Consider the following 23,260-nt stretch of genomic DNA (forward strand, 5'->3'; position numbering starts at 1 on the left):
ATAATCTGTCAGCAGGGCGTCATCATGGATGATTCTAAGGTGGAGGCAATCATGAATTGGCCTGTTCTGACCTCCATTAAGGCCCTTCAGAGGTTCTTGGGTTCCTGCGAACTTTTATCGCAGGTTTATTAGAAATAACAGTAGTTTGGCTAATCCCTTGACCTCTCTTCTCAAAGGTAGTGCCAATACCCCAGTCTGGATGTCCTCAGCTGAAAAGGCTTTCCAGAAGCTTAAGGAGACTTTCACTTCAGCCCCAGTACTGACACATCCGGACCCTAATGAACTATTTGTCATCGAGGAAGATGCCTCGGATGTAGGGGTAGGGCTGTTTTGTCACAACGTTAAGGCTCTCCTATTAGCTTTATCCAGTTGCTGTTTTTCACATAAACTCACATCCACAGGGAGAAACTACGGGATACATTATAGGGAACTTTTGGCCATTAAATTAGCATTCGAGGAGTGGCGTCACTGGCTGGAGGGAGCCAAACACCCCTTTGTAGTGTTCACTGATCAAAAGAACCTGGAATATTTAAGAAACGCTAAGAGATTGAACCCCAGACAGGCTAGATGGTCATTGTTCTTCTCACATTTTAATTTCACTATCACGTACCGCCAGGGTTCCCAGAATACTAAGAAAGATGCTTTATCCCGCATGTTCTGTCAGGAGATGGTTTACAGTGAGGAGAGGATGTAACCCATTCTGGCACCTGAAGTTATTACTGCTGCGATCAGTTGGCATGTCGATGAGGCCTTAGCTTCTTAATCAGTACCTGAAATATGTCCTTCCAATCAAAAGTATGTTCCTGCTCCTTTTCGTAATCGCCTCATTCCAAGATGGCGCCTACCAGTGCAGCCTGTTACTAAGCAGCTCTTCGTATCGTGTTTTGTTTTATGTGTTTTAAGTGTCTTTTGGTGTTTAATTGCTTGTTATTTTTCAATTTTGCAAAAATCGATAAAGTGCCGTATTAGAATGTTATTAAAGGAATCTGAGCGCGAGGAGTGTTGGAGACCAAAACCATCGGCAATCGTCTATTCCCGACAGGAGTTACTGGACATAGCTTCGGTTTCCAAAACAGCTGGAATTAGACACAATATTCCTGTGGAGTTATTGCGTCGGAGACGTAGAGGAACGAGTGCTGGAATAAGAAGGAAGCAGCGAGAGAACACAAAAAAGAGAGTTTTTAAACCGGCTGTTCCTTCGGTTATTATGGGTAATGTTCGCTCCTTAACCAACAAAATGAACTTGAGACCCTCGTCAGGAGCCAGAAGGTGTATCGAGAGTGCAGCCTGATGTGTTTTACAGAAACGTGGCTGAGGGACTGTATTCCAGACAATAACATCAGCACTAGCGGCTTTCTGACAATACGGGCGGACAGGGACACCAAAGCGTGCGGCAAGAAGAAAGGTGGGGGACTTGCTGTGCTTGTTAATAACAGATGGTGTAAACCTGAGCATGCCACCGTTAAGGAGAGAATCTGTAATAAGGACATTGAACTCTTAGCAGTTAGTCTGAGACCATATTATCTACCGAGGAAATTCACTGTGGTGGTCGCCATTGTTGTTTACATTCCACCGTCTGCACATGCTGAAACAGCATGTGACGTAATCAACATGGTTATCGCGAGACTACAAGAGAAATGCCCGGACTCATTCCTTCTGCTAAGTGGAGATTTTAATCATGTCACTGTCTCCAAAATACTGCCCACACTCAAACAATTTGTTGACTGTACCACAAGGGGAAACACAACTCTTCTGTATGCTAACGTTCAGGATGCATATGAAGCCACTGCACTGCCCCCTCTTAGAGGATCAGATCATAACCTGGTTTACCTGTCTCCCACCTACACCCTGGTTATAAAAAGACTGCCGATAAAATGCTGGACCAATGAAGCAAACGAATCTCTGCAGGACTGTTTGGAACTCACTGACTGGGATGTTTTCTGTGAGTCATATGGGGAGGATATTGAGGGACTCACAGATTGCGTGACGGATTACATCAAGTTCTGTGTTGGCAGCAACATGCCCAGCAAAGAAATCCGATGCTTCCCAAACAACAAACCATGGATTACTAGCAACATGAAATCCCTGATAAATCAAAAGAAAAAGACTTTCAAGGAGGGCGACCAGGAAGAGGCAAAGTTACTTCAAAAACAACTGAAGTTGGAGATTAAAGAGGGGAAACAAGCCTACAAACAAAAAGTAGAACAGCAGTTACAACAGGAAGGAGTGCGTCAGGTCTGGAATGGCATGAGAAAGATCACTGGTTTGGAACAGGGGAGGAGGGCTGCTTCATGGTGACCAGGACATGGCTGAGGACCTGAATTTGGTCTTTAACAGATTTGAACAATCTACCTCACAATGCCTTCTACCTGTTGCACACAATGCCACCTTGTCATCAGTAACCACACCCTTAGATCGACTTAAGCAGGGAAAAGCAGCTGGACCTGACGGAATCTGCCACAGGCTGTTGAGGATTTGTTCCAGTAAGCTTTGTGGCATTTTCACACACATTTTCAACCTGAGCTTGCGTCTACAGAGGATCCCCACTCTGTGGAAAACTTCCTGCTTGGTTCCCGTTCCCAAAGGGAGTCACCCAACAAACCCCAATGACTACAGGCCTGTCGCCCTTACCTCACATGTTATGAAGTCGCTAGAGAGACTAGTCCTTGCTCACATCAGACCCAGAGTGAAGGAACACATGGATCTACAGTTCGCCTACCAACAAAACATCGGCGTGGATGATGCTGTCATCTACATGTTACAGAGGGCTCATGCTCATCTGGACAGTGTGGACGCTACTGTGAGGATTATGTTTTTCGATTTTTCATGCACCTTCAATACTATCCAACCTGCACTGCTAGGTGAAAAGATGTTGAAGATGAATGTGGAACCAGCTCTAGTCTCCTGGGTTTTGGACTATCTATCTTCTAGACCACAGTTTGTGCGACTTAAAAACTGTGTCTCTGTAAAAACCTTGAGCAGTATGGGGGCCCCACAAGGAACAGTTCTGTCCCCTTTCCTGTTTACGCTGTATACATCGGACTTTCAATATAACTCCGACAACTGTTTTCTTCAGAAGTTTTCAGATGATTCAGCAGTCGTGGGTTGTATTAGGGCAGGATGTGAGCAGGAATACAGGGGCATGGTCAAGGACTTTGTGGACTGGTGTAGCAACAACCACCTACAACTTAACACTCACAAAAACCAAAGAGATGGTGGTGGACTTTAGAAGGAGGAGGAGGGATCCTGAGCCAGTTACTATCCTAGGAACTGAGGTGGAACTTGTACCCAGCTACAGGTACCTTGGAGTTCAGCTGGACAACAAGCTGGACTGGTCTACACACATGGAGACGGTGTACAAAAAGGGGCAGAGCAGACTGTACTCCTTAAGAAGGCTGAAATCTTTTAACATCAGCAGGCCCCTTTTGTGCACCTTTTATCAGTCTGTGTTGGCCAGTGCTCTTTTCTTTGGAGTGGTTTGCTGGGGTGAGAGTGCGAGAACAATGGACACAAACCGAATAAACAAACAGATCAAAAAGGCCAGGGTGGGGTCTGAACAGGACTCAGTTCAGCAGGTAGCAGAGTTAAGAATGCTCACAAAGCTTAACTCAATTATCAACAACAATCCACACCCATTTCATACCTTGGAGGTGTTTCGACAGAGCACCTTCAGTCACAGACTGATTTTGCCTAAATGCAGGACTGAACGCTACAGAAAATCCTTTCTTATAACTGCTATCAGACTGTTTAACAATTCATAATAATCCAAATAAATCATTTATAAGAAATACCTACTTCTGTATGCTATGCATGCACCATTAAACCAATGGTTACATACCTCAATAAATACTCATTTTGTATGCTATGCATACACCATAAAAAGTTTACATGTATATAGTACCATACTGTACATTTTGTTCTTATTGCTTGTTTTACACTGTAAGTTAATGTTGTATGTACGTATACAAGAAGTTGTTGTTGTCTGTTGTCTAAGCTGCTATAACAAAGACATTTCCTGCAAAGGATCAATAAAGAATCTATCTATCTATCTAGTTGGGCTCACTTATCCTTGTCATTGGTACACCCAGGCGAGACCTGGACACAACAGCTCCTCTCCACCCAATACTGGTGGAAAAATATTCTTACTGACATCCATCAAGTCACAGCGTCATGCTCTACTTGTGTCCAATGTAAGACTCTTAGGACCTTTCCTGCAGGTGAACTCATGCCTCTGCCAGTATCAGAACGTCCATGGGCCCACATTGCAGTAGATTTTGTTACTGACCTGCCTAACTGTAATAACTACACTGTCATTTTATCTGTTGTAGATCGTTTCTCTAGGGGTGTTTGATTTACACTGTTTCCTACTATCCCGAATGCTTTTGCAGAGGTTTTGTTTCAGCATGTTTTTAGAATCTTCGAATTCCTGGAGGACATTGTTTCTGATCAATCGTCAGTTTGTCTCACAGGTATGCAACATATTTTTTGAGAGAATCTGAGTTTCTGTGAGCTTGACTTCAGGCTATCACCCTTAATTAAATGTATAGTGTGAGAGGGTAAACCAAGAACTAGGAACGTTTTTAAGGATATATTGTTACAATAACCAGGCCGACTGGTCAGAGTTTCTGCCCTGGGCAGAGATGGCCCAGAACTCTTAAATCAGTTTGGCTACAGGTATCACCCTTTTTCAATGCATTCTCGGCTACCAACCCCCCTTGTCTCCATGGACGGCTACGCCATCGGAAATTCCTGCTGTGGACAATTGGATGAGGAGAAGCAAATGTGTTTTCCAGCAAACACATCAAAAGATTGAGAACACAAGCAGCAAGTGGACACACCTATCTACTCTCCTGGGGACAGAGTATGGCTTTCGACTAGAGACTTCAGATTCTCTAAGTGAAGTAAAAAACTTAATGCCAGATATATTGGTCCCTTTAACATTATGAAACAGGTTAATGATGTTACTTATCGATTAGACCTTCCACGTCAATACAGAAGCAGTCGTTCAGTCATTCCAGGTCTGCTCGATGAGGCGTCCCCCAGCACCAATCCCCCATTACTATTAGAGAATATTTCTTACTGAGGAGCAGATCATGTGTGAATCTCAGAGAGATGATCTTACCCCAGTTTCTCCAGTTTACAGTGAGGATTCTCCAGTACAGCAGAGAGACGCTTCACTCCTGAATCTCCTAGTTCATTATGCGACAGATCCAGATATCTCAGGTGTGAGGGGTTTGATCTCAAAGCTGAAGCCAGAGCAGCACAACCTTCATCTGATACACCACAATTCCTCAACCTGCAGAGAGAACAATGATAAACTCTTCACTCTCTCAGTTCAGCTTAAACAGTTCATTCATTCACTAACTCATTTATTTAATTATTAATTTTTCTTTCAATACTTATTATTTAATTAATTCATTCACTAACTCATTTATTCATGGTAGGTACTTCATCCTGCTCCTGATCCTCCATAACACAGAGCTCAATTTAGAACACACAACTAATTCATTCATTTCCTGCAAATTTGTGCTTTATATTGTATGTAGATGTGTTGTTTTACAAGAATGTAATTGTATTCTCACAGGACAGACTGGATTTATCATCCCACATGAGAAGCTTCATTAGAGACACAGCAGAACAATAATTCCAGGTAAGACATTACAATAACACTTATTAATAACACTGCTGATGTGCAGTTAGGGTTTGGCTCCTTATTCAGCTCCTGTAATAGCAGGTAGGAACAAATTCAGAGCTTTGTTGCCAACATTCTAACATTGCTGCCACACAGTTAGTGTTATTTAAGGTGTGTATGTAAGAGTCCCGCCAATGCAGTCAGCCACCAGCAGTGGGCCTGGGCGGCGCAGGGGAAGAGCTGGTGGATCGGAGCGTCAGAACTCCAATCCCCAGAATCCCAAGTGACAATCAGCGCCAACCAGGCTCAGCTGTGCAGCACTGCATTTAAACCCGGTCTCAAACAGAGGCCAGCGTCGCACCGTTGATTCAGTGCAAACGTTAAGGTGGGTATATGTAAAAAACAAAACAAAACAAAACAAAAGAAAGAAAGTGAAAAGAAAGTAAAAGAAAAGAAAGGGAAATAACAGAAAACAAAAGCAAAAAGAAAGAAAAAGAACAGAAAAGAAAAGCACAGAGAAAAGAAAAGAAAATCTCTGAGCAGAAATCAAAAGAAAAGTAAAGGGGGATTGCTGAGCTGTACAAGTCAGAAGCTCAGTTCTCCTCCTTTGTTAATGTATTTCAGTTTTGGTACACAAGCACCTCTCATTTTCGAAAGAGAATAAGAGCATTTCTTCATGGGAGTGTGGGGGAGAATTTGAGTTGTGTTTTGTTGTCGTTTGTGTATGTGTGTGTGTGTGTGTGTGTGTGTGACTGTGGTCTCACTATTAGAGATGATTTCTTACTGAGAAGCAGATCAAATGTGTGAATCTTAGAGAGATGATCTTACCTCAGTTTCTCCAGTTTACAGTGATAATTCTCCAGTCCAGCAGAGAGAAGCTTCACTCCTGAATCTTCTAGTTCATTATTAGACAGATCCAGATCTCTCAGGTGTGAGGGGTTTGATCTCAGAGCTGAAGCCAGAGCAGCACAACCTTCATCTATTACACCACAATCAACCAGCCTGCAGAGAGAACAATGATACACATTTCACTCTCTCGGTTCAGCTCACAGACCGTTCATTCATTCATTTATTTATTTAATCATTCATTAATAAATTCATAGTACGTGATTCATCTTGGACTTGATTCTAAAAACATGCGTGACCCTTCCGTGATTTGTGGACTTATTGCTCTTCATTGCCAGGTCTGGCATGCTGTCAGGAAGAAGGTATTGAAGGCTGGCGGAGAAGCTGCAGATTCACTAGGGCTGATGGAGAGCGCCATTCTGACACCATTGTGTGAAATCTTTAGTTCCCTCCTCCTTTGATTCCAAAAGGCACTCAATAGCTCCTGTCTGCCCAGCAATTGCAACTTACTGCTAGAAGCATCAACAGCTTTAGCTTCAGTTCAAGATGGTGCCTAAGCTCCCCTAGGATGCTCGCAAAGGTTCCCTTTGCATTAAAAACAATATGAACCATATGCTTTTTTTCCCAGATATGTGACAGTTAAGTGGTCGTTGGCATACACATTCCCCACAGCACACTCCACACTTTCCATCAGATCTGATCCAGTCAGTCTAGATATTTCTTGAGAGAGTTTTCTAGAGAAATATCCCTGCACAACACTGCTAAATGTGGTCCTACGCCATTACCACTCTTGGAAGTGTTCCTTTGTGTAGCTGGGGACATTACCCGCCCCAGTGCAGGATCCCAGTGCTGTAACCAGCTGACAGGACTGCATCGTGACTGAATAAGTTGAATCATGGCGGCCATGTTTGTAGTGACCCATGAGTGGGCGTGACCCTAATGGACTTGATCAACACAGAGATACATTTTGTTTGTTTATTTGGATTTTAATGTCATGTTTTACACTTTGGTTACATTCATGACAAACAGTACTCACTGCTTACACTAGATTAATCAATTCACAAGTTTAATGTCAAACACAGTCATGGACAAATTTGTTCCTTCAGTTCATCTCACTTGCATGTCTTTGGACTGTGCGAGGAAACCGGAGCACACAGAGGAAACTCACTGGGTGAACATTTATTCAGATGAATGGGATCAGATCTGAGTAAACATAACTATATTTGACAAAAATTAAGAGAAGCTGCCAGACTTCTCAAGAAGCAAGAAAGAGGACAACACTGATAGAGATGGAAGACCTTACTGTCCCTGCCACCTTCCCACATGTCGTATCAGATGTAAAAGCTGTTTATTCATGCAACTTAGACTGTGGTCTCACTATTAGAGAATATTTCTTACTAAGAAGCAGATCATGAGTGAATCCCAGAGAGATGATCTTACCCCAGTTTCTCCAGTTTACAGTGAGGATTCTCCAGTACAGCAGAGAGAAACGTCACTCCTGAATCTCCTAGTTTATTCTGAGACAGATCCAGATCTCTCAGGTGTGAGGGGTTTGATCTCAGTGCTGAAGCCAGAGCAGCACAACCTTTATCTGATACATCACAATCACCCAACCTGCAGAGAGAACAATGATAACACTCTAACAGTTCAGCTCACACACTTCATTTATTTACTCATTAACCAATTAATTAATAAATTTTTTTTATTTAATCATTCAATCATAAATTCATAGTAAGTGCTTCATGTTGGACTTGAACCACGTCAACACAGAGTTTAATTTAAAACACAGAACTAATTAATTCATTTATTTTCTGCAAATGTTACAAGAACACAGGGCCGGAGTGGGCCCCTTTTTCAGCCCGGGAGTTTCATTCCCAAACCCGGCCCACTTTTTCCATGGAGGAGGAATTTGAATAAATAAAACAGCTGCTAGCTCTTACAATGCCTTTTTATTGGGTATAAGTTCAGGTATATGTTGGTAAGTTAACAGAAAACACTTCACTTGGCGGCGCGTGCAGACGCAGCAGCTCGATGCTCTCCCTTCCTTTGTAGTTTTTTCGTTTTTTTTCTTGTTTTATGTTTGTCAGTCTCTTTTTAAATATCCATATGCTTATGTAAATACTTTGCTGCTTCTTTTTATCTTTCGGAGAGTGTCTAACTAAATTACGTTGTATGCAAGTATAATGACAATAAAGCTTCTTCTTCTTCTTCACTTAAACATGTTTAATTTAAATCAGATAAAGATTTAAAAGGTAAAAAATGTTATAAAGATGAAAACGTATTTACATTTGTACAAGAGCAATAAGTTGAAATAAAAATAATTTGAAATTAAAATTGCATGTCTTCCCCACAGAGAGGTGCTCTATTGTTAGGTTTACACTAAACTCTTAAGTAGCTTCACTACACACATATTTAGTAGGCTACCTGCAGCATCAAAAACCTTCTAAACAGTGCACTGGTTTCTGCAACTTTATTAATAACAGTGTGATTGTCTATAGACATGAGAATTTCCTTCTCTGTGTACATTAACATGAAGGCCTCCAAGATTTCCTGTTTACCTATTTCATTTGGGCTGATTTTAATGCATTTTCAGCATTCTGAATATCTGGGTACTGGGTATCATTTAGAATCTATCCATCACATCTGTTCTGTGTGCAACTTGTCACATAAAATAGTTTTTTTAGTTCATTTTTATCCTCTCTACCTGTCTCTGTAGTGCTGGCCTCTCCATGCCTACTCGGTTCACCAGCAGGATCAGACTGGCTTATCTGCTGCTCTGAGTCTAAAAAAATTCATTAAGGGTTAGCTTATTTTGCTGAATAACATAACATGCTTGAAGTTTTTTTTTTTTTTTTTTTAGCCTATATTATGATGGTGTAAAATTTATAGTGATTTAGGCTATTTGTCTCCATTTGTTAAATTAGGCTATCATGCTGACATCTTTCTGAATGTCTGAACAATGTAACATATATCATGTATATTCTCTACGTTATATTTTACATTACAAATAACTATGTTAGTTTAAATAACTCTGTTAGACTACCTGTCCCTTCAGTAGTCATGGATCATCAGTACAGCAGCGTCGGAACAAAAACATTCCATTAATGAGTTAGGCTATTTAGTATATTACACTTCAAATTATCTTTATTATTTTCAGCTTGAAACTGGATATTTGTGATTAATGCTGTGTATTGGGTTCTAAAAAAACCACCGACTGATGATTTGCGAAAATCACCGCTGACTGTTGGTTTGCGCTATTTTGTTCTAAGTTTACTTTTACCGGCGCTCAAGAAAAGACGACTCGTGGGCCAAACCAACTGAAACATTTGGGGGGGGGGGGGGGGGGTTCCTTCAGATGGTAGAACTATCTGATCTACTGCGATGTAGGTAGGGGCTGCACTGTCAGATGAATGAATGTAAGAAGAAGATTAGATAAGTGACAGATAAATGCCAAATTATTTTTTCCATCCAACCGGCCCAAACTCGAGACTGACATGAGCCGGCCCATCTTGCTCCGGGCTTGCAAGAACATCATGGTGCATACCAATCATTTTAAGAATACAGACAGCCTGTGGGAAGAAGCTGTTCTTAACAACAGAGGCTAATAGAACACACACACACACACACACACTTTAATGAAATGCACCACAACCTCTGCACTTTGCCCAGGATGTTAAAAATTATTGGCTCATTCATGAGAATAAAGGATTCCTAGTAACTGTTGCAATTACAACCTCTGCTGGCTGGCCAATGGTGCTGGCACAAATTCAAGTATAATGGAGATCAATGTGTGACTCTGTGATGTTGTTAACTGCGTGGTCATAATAGTCAAGGAGAGCAGTGAGGAAAACCACTGCAAAGGGACTGATGTTCCACCAGATGTGTTTATTTACTATTCACATGTGCTCCAAATTACTTAAGGCTATATACAAACATTGCTATACAATATTTACAAGCTGGGTAAAATCACACTAGACTATTTATGGCACTAGGCTGCCTTAACTCACTTAACCAGGACTACTTACTGGCATGATCAAAGTCATCATCACAGACTCTCAGTGCATGATATGGATATCCATATAAATCCATCTCATGCAGGTGAAAAAGAAGCGGTTAGCTACTGCACACGTGTCGGAGAGGGTGTGTGATCTTTGTGTGTTACATGCTATGGAACATATGTGCTTTTGTGTGCTGTTGTTTTTTCTCATTTCCCTGTGCTCCAGTTTGCCAATGCAGTTTTGCCATTGGTGGACTAAGTACTTCCTGGAAGACCAATCATGAGGACTGACATCAGTGGAAGAGGAGGAGCTTCAGTTTTAAAACTCTGCAGAGACAAGATGGTGGCAGTGGCTGACACAACACTCAGAACTTTTTGGATGCTGGGTTTTTTTTGTTTTAGAGATCATGCTAGCTGCTATACAACTGTCCTCTCTTGCGTAACATGTGACCCTCCTCAATCAGGAGTGAAGGTCTGCAGCAGTAAAGGAAATGAAATGTGAGCTGGTGATTGGATATGACTAAAGTGAGAGAAAACCTGGGGAGAAAAAACATATTTCTGTATAATGGCTTGCATTGTGGTTCACTGGAGTCCCAGAGCCTCAGTAATGGCTTTATAACACTTTCAATACTGGTAGATTTCAATGACTTACATCTGTATTTAAATCTCTTTAGAACGAGGTGTCGTTTGCTGCTTTTCGAGACTCTAAACTGCTTCACATTACCAAGTGATGTTTAGATCCAACAGGTCTGGCAATGATTATACTTGGGTGTGGTTAGTGAAATTCAACCCAATTAGCCACTGAACTTGTTTAACTGGTTGATTTAACAGCTAAATGCAAATACTTTATCATACAGGGATAGCAATGTCTAACAGCATTTTTTCTTCAAAAAATGAAATTATAAAATTTTTGTTTTGTTTTCTCGGGTCTTTGTCTAATAATAAAATACATTTTATGACTTGAAACATATTAGTGTGACAAATTTGCAAAAATACATATATGACATTGGGAAGGGGCAAATACTTTTTCACAGCACTGAAAATTTGCTACAGGAAGGTGACAAAATGTATTATTAATAACACTGCTGATGTGCAGTTAGGGTTTGATTATTCAGCTCCTGTAATAGCAGGTAAGATCTGACTGTGGTCTTACTATTAGAGAATATTTCTTACTGAGGAGCAGATTATGTGTGAATCTCAGAGAGATGATCTTACCTCAGTATCTCCAGTTTACAGTGAGGATTCTCCAGTACAACAGAGAGAAGCTTCACACCTGAATCTCCTAGTTTATTCTGAGACAAACTCAGATCTCTCAGGTGTGAGGGGTTTGATCTCAGAGCTGAAACCAGAGCAGCGCAACCTTTATCTGATACACCACAATCACCCAACCTGCAGAGAGAACAATGATAAACTCTTCACTCTCTCAGTTCAGCTCACACACTTCATTCATTCATTCATTTATTTATTCATTCATGAATTCATAGTAAGTGCTTCATCCTGGACTTGATCCACGTCAACAGAAAGTTTAATTTAAAACACTAATTCATTTATTTATTTTCTGCAAATGTTACATCAGCATCATGGTGCACAACAACCACCTTAAGAATCCGAACAGCCTGTGAGAAGAAGCTAATAGCACACACACACACACACACACACACACACACACACACACACACAACTGTTTAATCTCTGAACTGTAGCTCTTTGAACACTTTTTCATATCTCAGGACTCATCTCACCAACACCATAATGCACTGGACTGAGGTCAGTGTGAAGCTTATCTGCAAAGAAATCATTATGGAAACATGAAGAACTGTCCAGTAAAGTCAACTGATGACTGAGGTCCCGAAGCTGGTAAATGGCAAGTTCAATCCATCTGTGTTTTTTTTTTTAACACTGTTAGGTTATGACTTAAGTAAAGGTTTTTGGGTGTGCTTTACTTGAGTAAAGTTTCTGGGTGTGCACATCACAGAGGACCTCTCCTGGACCAACAACACAGCATCACTTGCCAGGCAAAAAGTTAACAAAAAGACAGAGCAGAAAGCAGTAAAATGGTGCTCTACAATGCAGCTAACTCAGAAGAGTTAAAGAGTTAGGCCAAACGTGCCGACTCATTTGATTCAGTAGTTCAGTGTTCGTGTTTCGCAAGTTTGGGTTCAACGTAAATTGTTCGCGTCTGAACTTCTTATTCGGCCGCGGGTAGAGAATAACCAGTGATCCGCGTCTGGACATCTCTGGAGACAAAAAAAGGGAAGCGCTTCAGTCCGATTTGAACACGTTTGAACCATCGGTTGCTGTGTCGCAGCGCCTGGGAGAAGTTCTGCTGGCAGACAAAGCCATTTCTCCATGGATCAGGGCCTAAACAGAGGAACCGACTGATGTTGAGGAGATGCGGCTACAGATCCTTCCTTGCAGTTTCCCTTCAGCAGTCAGGTACACTTTTTTCAGGTGAACGTAGTGAATTGTTGATTTTGCTAAAATTTTTCTTCATTCTTACTATTAATTAATTGCAACCGCTTTAATCAGCCTCTAAATCTCTGGTTTCCAACAATCATACGCTAATTTTACGTAATAGTTCTACTACAGATTTCTACTTTTATCATTTCCACTTAGTTATGCAATTTACTTATTAACTGTCATTGTATTCATTATGTTTTTGTTAGTTTAATAAATATTACAATGATTTGAACTGAGCGCAGTGGTTTTAATTACTTTGGTGAGAAAAGTAATCGGCTTTATGTACTTACTCCAACAGAAAGGGACTGATATGTTATGAATGAGGTTTCCTGGCATTTATCCTTAAAACTGCCGGTGGTGCTCCGTTATATTAGCTATTAATTATATAATTATATAATTATATAACTTTTACGCTACACACTCATCACTTTAATCTGTCAATACTGAACATTAACATCCCCAGAAACTGTTTACGCACTTATCACTTTAACTTGTCTAAAAGCTCATTCAGTTTGCACTTCTGTTTATAATTGCACTGGTCATACCCACAGACATTAATCTGTATTATGTCACTTAACTGTCTTGGTTGTTAATATCGGGACCTATATTTTTCATACTTTACAACTCAGTGTAAATATATTTTGTTTTAGTGTGTTTATTTAATTCTTATATTATTCATATATTTTATGTTTAGTGTTTATTTAATGTTAATTGTTGCATCATGGGTCTGAGAGTAACATAATTTCAATCCTCTGTATGTCCTGTACATATTGCAGTATTGACAATAAAGTAGACTGGGTTTTTATATAATATGTGACAAATATGCAACACTACATATATGGCATTGGAAAGAGGGAAATTTATTTTTCACAGCACTGAAAATTGGTTACAGGAGGGTGACAAAGTGGACAGAGCAACAGATGAGCTACAACCAATTGCATACCCACAACTGTAAGTGTACCTAATAATATGCTCAGCAAGTGTAAATACAGCACACATATAAAGATATTGTATCTTGTATGTTTATTTAAGAGTTATGTATGATACATCTGTGTTTGTATTTTAAGGTTTCTACATTTTTAATATTGTAACAGTGTAAAATAGATTATAAGCGTTTACTTACTCAGCTTTTCTGGAGGCCGCAATTACAGGAAGAAGCTTCAGAAGAACCTGATTTGAGTTTCTGTTTGTGCAATATTTGCTCAGGACAAACTCATCTTGTTCCTGCTCTGATGTCAGTAACACAAACACTAGAGCTGACCACTGTGATGTAGAGAGTTTACTTTCTCCTAAATTTTCAGATTTCAGGTAGTGCTGAACCTCCTCCACTAGTAAATGATCTCCCAGTTCATTCAGACAGTGGAACAGATTGATGGATTTCTCTGTAGTTGTGTCCTTACTGATCTTCTTCTTTATGTACTGAACTGTTTTCTTTTTATTGTGGGAGCTACTTCCTGTCTGTGTCACTGATGAATGTAACAAAGTCTGATTGGACTCCAGTGAGAGACCCAGAAGAAAACGAAGGAAAAGATCCAGATGTCCATTTTTACTCTTTAATGCTTCATCTACTGCAGTCTTGTGCATGTCTGAAAGTTTTCTTTCTAACTGGACTCCACTAATAGAACGCTTCCAATTTTTAAAAACATTTTTCTGTTCTTTCATGAACATCAGGTGCACATATAGAGCTGCGAGATGCTCCTGAATGCTCAGATGAACAAAGCAGTACACTTTATTCTGGTTCAGTCCAAACTCCTCTCTGAAGATCCGTGTACACACACCTGAGTACACTGCTGCTTCTCTCACATCAATTCCACATTCTTTTAGGTCTTCTTCATAGAAGATCAGGTTTCCTTTCATCAGCTGATTCAAAGCCAGTTTTCCCAGTTTATGAATAATTTCTTCATCTGTTTCTTGGTTCTTTGAGTATTTTTCTCTTATGATGTTGGTCTGAATGACGAGGAAGTGGGTGTACATTTGAGTCAGAGTTTTGGGGATCTCACCACCTTCAGTTTCATCCAACAATCTCTCAAGAACAGTAGCTGAAATCCAGCAGAAAACTGGTATGTGACACATGATGTAGAGGCTTCGTAATGACTTCAGGTGGGTGATGACTCTGTTAGCCAGGCTCTGATCACTGATTCTCTTCATGAAGTACTCCTCCTTCTGTGGGTTATTAAACCCTCGTACCTCCGTCACTCGTTCTTCACACTCAGAGGGGATCTGATCAGCAGCTCCTGGTCGGGAGGTTATCCAGATGACAGCAGATGGAAGCAGATTCCCTTTAATCAGGTTCATCAGTAGCACATTCACTGATGCTGATTCAGTTACATCACACAATCTGTCTGTGTTCAGAAAATCTAGAGAGAAACGACACTCATCCAAACCATCAAAAATAAACAGAACTTTCTGCAAGCTGGACATTTCAGTTTCTTTCATCTCCTTAAAACTGAAGCTGAGAAGATCCATCAGACTCAGTTTTTGGTCCTTCATTAAATTCAGCTCTCTGAAAGGAAGTGGACAAATAAAGTGAAGATCCTGGTTTGTCATTCCTTCAGCCCAGTCCAGAATGAACTTCTGCACAGAGACAGTTTTTCCAATACCAGCGACTGCCTTTGTCAGTACAGTTCTGATGGGTTTATCTTCTTCAGATAAAGGTTTAAAGATGTCGATACATTTGATTGGTGTTTCCTCTGTTGTTGATTTCCTGGATGCTGCCTCGATCTGTCTCACCTCATGTTCATTATTGATGTCTCCAGTGTCTCCCTCTGTGATGTAGAGTTCTGTGTAGATCTCATTCAGTAATGTTGGGTTTTCCTGGTTTGATATCACGTCATTCAAACACTGAAACTTCTGTGACAAATGCAGTTTGAAGTTTTTCTGGAGTATAGTTCCAGCAGATGGAGAATCAGACCTGTTTCAAAGAAAAAAATACCTTAAATGTTTGTAAAACTACAATGGATTTTAAAACAAGATGAAACAATTTTTCTCTACAACACAGTTGTTTGAAAATGTTAAAGGACCCTGGTTAATCAAAGTGTAAGTGATTTTTGACTTGAAACAATCTCTATTAATGTGCAGTCATTTTTCTTCAGTTCAAAACAAATAAAAAGAGAAATTGTGATTTGTGCCATTTCAATGATCTCAGACTTAGGACTTGTTTGGAAAGTCAAGAAATAAGGAATTGTTAGCTGGTAACAAATCCAGAACATAAAATTATCTCACCCTAATCCAAATATCCAAAACCTTGTGCTAACACTCAACAACCACCAGCAACCATTTCCTTTCCTTTTCTTCCCAAACTATGTCCAGCCAATTCAAACTGCAACGGTTGGACTTCATTCGTTCTAGACCCACTTCAAGGATACTTAAAACAAACAGAAGGCATTTGATCACATTTTACAGTGCCACAGGGAGGGGTCTGAATACATTTGTGAATAAAAGTTTCCATTTTTGATTTATAATTAAAATGCGAAAAAAACCTCTAAAAGCATGTTATCACTATAATTTGGGTAAATGATTGTAGAATGATGCTAGTAACAGCAATTATATCCATTCAAAATTAAATTCACAATGCAATAACATGTAAAAAGTCAAGGGGTCTGAATACTTTCTGAATCTACTAAATTCCAGCTTTCGGAATGACACTCCCTGTCTCTGTCCTAAACACCATCAAAATTCAAATGAAATGAAAATTAATGTAATAATTTAATTAGCAGAACTGTTTTTAAAATAGTTAGTTGAAGTTCACTGTGTTAACTTCTTTTCACTTTCAATAATAAAAAAGGTTGATCAGTGGTCAGTGGTGCTTTAACTTTAGCATAAACATGACATGTACAATAACATGTTCATGATCATGTTGGTTTTGTACTTACTCTGTATCTGTGAGGACTTTCTTTTCTATTTCATCTCCAGAATTCATCTGAACACTGTGAACAAACCAAAATCATGTATCGATTAAAAAAGTACAGGTGGTGGATAAAATACTGAAAACATCATGAAAAGGCAGAATAATGTTTAGAATGAGCTGGTTGTTTAGGTTGGTTCTCTTAGTTGTTCAATCACTATATTGATTCCAGATAAATGAGTTGAAGAAACTTTTTTTTCAAGGGGGCTCAAGAATGTATGAAAGTTTGAAGCGTTCTTAATTTAATTAAACTCAAGCTCTGAGGTAGGGAGAGGAAATGAGGTTTGCCCTCTGGTGGGAAAGCATGGCTTGACTCCTTGTATATGGTATGGCTGTCTATGACAGGGGTTTTCAAACTGTGGGGCGTACCTGTCCTTCGGGTGGTGCGTGAGTGCGTGTCCATGGGGCGAGTGCTGGAGCCAAAAAGGTTGAAAACCCCTGGTCTATGAGACTTCACCACTGACTGATAAACAGTAGCAGCAGTCGACTCCACACGTGTTAGTCTGTGGCTCTCTGTGTTCAAATTCCAGCAGTGCTATTGGCTGGCCTGGAGTTAAACCAGACATGACTGTTTATTTCTTAGGAGCAACCAAAGCCCTGTGATGAATTAGCACACTGTCCAGGGTATTTTTGCCTAATGGTCAATGTTTCCAGTTGAACTGGATGCACTGTGAGTCCAGGATAAAGCTTTTGATGAAAAAAATGTAAAGAAATAATGTTAAAAATAAAATTTGTAATAATTAGGGCTGTCAATCAGTTAATTAATGCGATTAACGCATTAAAATTTTAATCGCGATTAAAAAAATTAATCAAGATTAAAATTTTTAATCAAACTATTTTTATTGGGCTGTGTTTGTGCCATGTAAATATGTGTCTCTGTGGTAATTTGCGCTGCTTTAACACGGCAATATTGTGTTTATACTGTAGCATTAACACGGGTCTTTCTCCAGTTTGCATTGTGAGTTACAAATGACTCGAGCTGCTGATGCTACATATTGTGAAATATCGGGTATTTTAAATAATAATTTTCAAAAAGCGTGAGAAATCATCACTAGAAAAAATTACAGTTATTAATTGATGCTTTAATATCATCTTTGGTCAGAGCACGGATTTGTCTCATCAGGCATTTGCACGCACGAATATGCGTTACAGGCAAAATGAGCTCAGACTCAGTCTAACTTTATTTCAGAGGAATTTGGATGTAAAGCACATGAACTGTACACATACAGGGCGGCAGGGGTGGGGCAGGTGCACTGGGGCCCATGGCAGAATGGGGGGGGTCCTCCACAACATTAACTCAACCACTCACCTCACTGTCCCCACCACTGGCTTCACTCGCCAGGTCGTTATTATTATATTACAATATTTTCGTTAAGTAAAATTAAAATAACTAAAATGACCATTAAAATGCATTAAAATGACCAGAGGCAGGAATTTGGACTTGAAGTGTAACTTCTGAGTGAGTACTTTTAATACATTCTGATCAGCTATCAGCATATTCAATTTGTCGAAGGGGCCCAACATTTTTTTGCACTTGGGCCCATGAGCTCCTAGTTACGCCACTGGTGTTGCATCTAGAAATGGTTCATATTAGTGAATGCCTGTTTTCAGTGGCAGGGTTATAAACATCCTCATATAAAGATCCTCACTTTTACCAGTTAATGTGAACAGTCATTTTAAATAACAATAAGATGGGTAGCTGTTAATAACTCTATATAGGCATTGGCTGGCTTTCTAAAATTAATTTAGATTTAATAATTGTATCATAATTTTATGAATGTTTTTTATTGGTAAACATGTTCTTGCAATAAAAATGTGCATAACTGTTCAAATTATGCTTAGTTATTAGTTAGCGATTAATTGTGATTAATTTGGTCCTTTAATCGCGATTAATCTTAATTAAAATTTTAAATATGTGACAGCCCTAGTAATAATAGTAATAAAAACAAGTAATAAAAATACATTATTATTAGAACTCATTATTGTTATTTTGTTTATTGACACTTTTTGCAGCATTAGTTTGTACATTACCTGTAAAACACTTGGCTGTATAAAACAAAAGCTGCTTCCTGCACTGAAATGAATAAACTAACTGCTACTGTGGGGAGCTGTTACCTGTGTACAAATGAATGATCTCCATTTCCAAAACTTATTGGCTGAAGCATAGACTCATCACTCTTCATGGAGACACAGCTCGGTACTGGTGAGTCTGATCTTTTCTCCTGGATTCGACTAAACAACAACACAAACACAAATTAATGACATGTTTATAATTATTTAACTAGTATTACTGATTAGTCTTTACTAATATGTTTTTGAAAAATAATTATCATTTGTGACTGGGATGTCAATGACTACCTGATAACCATGAAATAAGTCATTGTTCAGTTATTGCTGCTGGATAAAATGTCATTTAAAAGAATCCTGAACAGCTAAAGGTTTGATTTAAATTAAGAGAGAAGCAACAGAGCTGTGTTACAGCAGAGTGGTACAAATTAAGTCTGATGAACAGTAACTCCTCCTCACCCACCCAGTTCTGTTTTCAGACACATTATGAGAGAGATCTACAGTTCTAACCTAAACATGAAATGTTTATTGTATTCATAAATTTTTTTATAATCATATAAAGAGAGATTGTAATAAATCCTGTCTTTCATACAAAGTGGATCTAAAAATATAGAGAATAACAGTTTAGAATTTGTACTGATTATGAAGCTCTGCAACTCACGGCTTTTTGAATGGTGGGGACTCGTTTTGTGAGTCCTGATGAGGGGTCTCCATCTTTAAATGTTAGTAAAATAGGAATAAAAAGGTTGTTATTCAAGGACACACAGCTGGGTAGTGTAGATCTGATCCCTCTAAACCCTGTACGTAAGAAGAACATTCAAAAGTTTAGAAGAGTACAAGACCATCTCTAAAAATCTTAACAAACAGGTGAGGGTATTTTGAATGGTTATCCACCAACGGCTCAGTCTTTGCTAACAGAGAGGGGTTATGGCTTAACAGTTTGTGCCAACCTTTGTGATAGAATCAGTCCATCAGTTCAAATCAGTTGCAGAATTGTTTGCAGGGTTTTACATTTACATTTTCAGCATTTAGCAGACGCCTTTATCCAAAGCGACTTACATTACAGTTACAGTATATAGTTTGAGCAATTGAGGGTTAAGGGCCTTGCTCAAGGGCCCAACAGCAGCAACCTGGCAGTGGAAGGGCTTGAACCAGTGACCAGTGACTGGTCTAGTACCTTAACCACTAGGCTACAGCTGGCCTACAGCTGGTTTTCCAGCATGAAATGTTCGCTGAGGTTCTTGTTGCAGCATCTCAATTGGGTTCAAGTCAGGATTTTGTTTCGGTCACTCCTAAACCTTTATCTTGTTTCTTTCGAGCCATTTAGAGGTGGATTTGCTTGTGTGCTCTGGACCACTGTTCTGCTGTATAATCCCAATGCACTTGAGCTTTAGGTCACAAATCGACTGGTGGACATTCTCCTTTAAGAGTTTCTGATAGCGAATAGAATTCATGTTTCCATCTATAATGTCACCCAGGTCCTGCAGAATGTTTGTTTGTTTATTAGGATTTTAATGTCATGTTTTACACTTTGGTTACATTCATGACAGGAAATGGTAGTTTATCTTCACACAAGGTTCTTCAGTTCACAAGGTTATATCAAACACAGTTATGGACAATTTAGTGTCTCCAATTTACCTTACTTGCACCCGGAGTAAACCCATGCAGACATAGAGAGAACATGCAAACTCCACACAGAAAGGACCAGGACCAGGACCGCCCCACCTGGGGATCGAACCCAGGACCTTCTTGCTGTGAAGCGACAGTGCTACCCATTTAGCAACCGTGTCGCCGCCCTGCAGAATCATGTACATTAACGTGTGGAATCGTGTACATTAACGTTAATTAAGGCAATGAGGCCTGCAGTTGTGTGCTTTTTGTGACCTCCTGAATGTGTTTTTGATGCATTCTTGGTAAATTTGTGGTAAGCCGGCCACCCATGGGAAGGTTCACCACTGTTCCAAGTTTTGGAAAATGTGTGGGAAATGGCTCTTACTGTGGTTTTCTGGAGTCTTAGAGCTTAGCAATGGCTTTGTAACCCATTCCAGACTGGTATATTTAATGACTTTGTTTTGCCTCTGTATTTAAATCTCTCTCTAGATGCATCATGTGCTGCTTTCAAGATCTTGTAAACTGCTTTACATTGCAAGCCAGGTTCTACGTTTAAGTAACATTTAGATTAAACAGGTCTGGCAGTGATCATGCCTTGGTGTGGCTAGTTAAACTGAACCCAATGTTCAATCAAATTATAATATAATAAAATATAATTATAATTTATGGGTGATTTAGTAGCTAAGGGGGCATTTACTTTTTCACACAGGGCCAGGTACATCTGAACAGCATTTTTCCTTGAATAAATAAAAGCAATAAAAGTAGTTTGATGATCTGAACCTGCAAGTGTGACAAATATGCAAAAATAGAAGAAACTGGAAAAGGGGCAAATACTTATTACAGCACTGTCTCTTCAAAAGGTTATCAGAGGATTTCAATTCAATTGTGTTTAAAAAAAAACCTACAATTTCTTTCTTTAACTGTTTATTTGTTGTGTGCTTTAATTTTTTATGAGTTGGGGCATTTTATAAAATGCAATAAAAAGAAATATCTGTGATTTGTAAATCTTCTGGAATCTGTTCCATCAGCTTTACTATTGATGAGACTTTTTATAGTGTTTAGGAACTGAGGACACTAACTGTTGGTAATTTTCTCCATTCTTGCTTGATATGAGACTTTAGCTGCTAAATAGTCAGTAGTCAACGTCGTCTGATTCTCCTTTTTATGCCGCACCATACATTTTTAACAGAGGACAGATCTGGACTGCAGGCAGGTCTCTGAAGCACACACTCTGTGTGACCTCGCTCTTTTTTAATTTTTGCTTTACTGTCAATTCAAAATGTTCAGATACTCCAATTAATGTTAATATAAGATAAAGACAATGTTAATACAAGACTGTTAATACTGTTAATGTTAACACGAGAGAGCTTGTAGGCTGTATCATTTACATTTTACAGTAGTGACATTATATTGTTTAAGCAATTGAGGGTTAAGAGCCTTGCTCAAGGGCCCAATAGCAGTGGTGGGCCTCGAACCAGTAACTCTTTGATTAATAGTCCAGTACCATAACCACTAGGCTACAACTGCCCTACATATCATGTATCATGTATTTATTACTATAACATAAACACATTTTAACACATCAAGGTTTCATTTTGCATTAAAGAGAAAGAGCTACAACAAACCAAAAAAAATAATATGATGATGAAAGAGGCTTGAGGCATGATGGGATATTCTCTTTAAAACCTAACCTCAAAAAGTACTCCTATGTGGTAGCATATGCACATATATTGATGTGATATCTGGCTTCCTCTCTGACATGTTCATGGAGATTTAAAGTATTAAGGAAAAACTATTAACCTTGGCTAACAATAATAAATGTATTTAATTGTGGTAATTTCCATTATAAAAAGTAAAGTTTTTCTTTTCAAAATCGATCTGTATAATTTATAATATCAATAATATTATAAACACGTTTGGATCTGAGTTTCAATATGCAGTGAAAATAAAACACAATGGTAACATTTCACTTAGTGGCAGCATTAATTATAAATAAAACACCATTTATAATCTCAAAAGAACAAATCAAACTTAGAACATAAATATAATCAAATCGTACACCTGCACCTTATGCTACATTTATTTTTGTATTTATGATTAAACAGTATTTATATTGTATAAAGAGTGAATGTCAGTAAAGTGCTCACAAAGGCTTTTTCTCTGAGCGCTCACGCACCGTAATGTCTATAATAAAAGCACATTCCTTTTTTCAGTACCGTTAACTTTATAATAACTTGGTAAATAACTAAAATCTGTGCTAAAATTTCTCCAAATGTAATAAAATACCAAACAACTTTAAACGTTCAGTTGATGAGAAGTTATAAAGTGTAAGATTGTAAGATTATTAAATGGACAATGTAAGATTATTAAATAGACAATGTGAATCTTGATTATAATACTGTAAAGTCTATTTATATGATGAATGTTCTGTAAAAAGGGTTAAGCAAAGTCATTGTGTAAAGAATGGAGCGGATAAGTAGAAAAACAGTGTGTACGGGTCAGCTGACATGTATGTTGACTGCAGTAAAAAGAGACTGGACTATGCCTTAGTTGATTAAGACTTGATGAAATCAGTTTGAGAACAAAGAATGTGTAAGAATGTGAGCACACCCCAGCATAGATATATAAGAATGTGTAGAGAGAGACAATCGTGGTTCTTTTGCATGCGCCTGATATTAGGTTAATATAGGATATTAGAGTCCTCAGCCGAGCTGTTGTACCCTTGACTTGACTTTCCTACAAT

The 23,260-nt window shown here is 39.0% G+C and overlaps 1 protein-coding gene across 2 annotated transcripts in view; it reads right to left on the minus strand.

The window, feature by feature from the left end:
- The window catches only part of LOC134334671 (NACHT, LRR and PYD domains-containing protein 3-like), a 29,050-nt gene extending 9,421 nt beyond the window's left edge, over nt 1-19,629 (minus strand). For both annotated transcript variants that reach the window (XM_063017096.1, XM_063017099.1), the window contains exons 1-8: nt 19,568-19,629; nt 18,955-19,071; nt 16,808-16,861; nt 14,059-15,846; nt 11,691-11,864; nt 7,919-8,092; nt 6,461-6,634; nt 5,123-5,296 (exon numbers count right to left, since the gene is read on the minus strand). In XM_063017096.1, the coding sequence (XP_062873166.1) occupies nt 5,123-5,296; nt 6,461-6,634; nt 7,919-8,092; nt 11,691-11,864; nt 14,059-15,846; nt 16,808-16,861; nt 18,955-19,071; nt 19,568-19,620 (2,708 nt within the window). In that variant the 5' untranslated portion in view covers nt 19,621-19,629. The remainder of the gene's footprint in view (nt 1-5,122; nt 5,297-6,460; nt 6,635-7,918; nt 8,093-11,690; nt 11,865-14,058; nt 15,847-16,807; nt 16,862-18,954; nt 19,072-19,567) is intronic.
- Nucleotides 19,630-23,260: the final 3,631 nt, after the last annotated feature.

The sequence above is a fragment of the Trichomycterus rosablanca genome, chromosome 2 (assembly GCF_030014385.1).
Source record: "Trichomycterus rosablanca isolate fTriRos1 chromosome 2, fTriRos1.hap1, whole genome shotgun sequence".
NCBI lineage: Eukaryota > Metazoa > Chordata > Actinopteri > Siluriformes > Trichomycteridae > Trichomycterus > Trichomycterus rosablanca.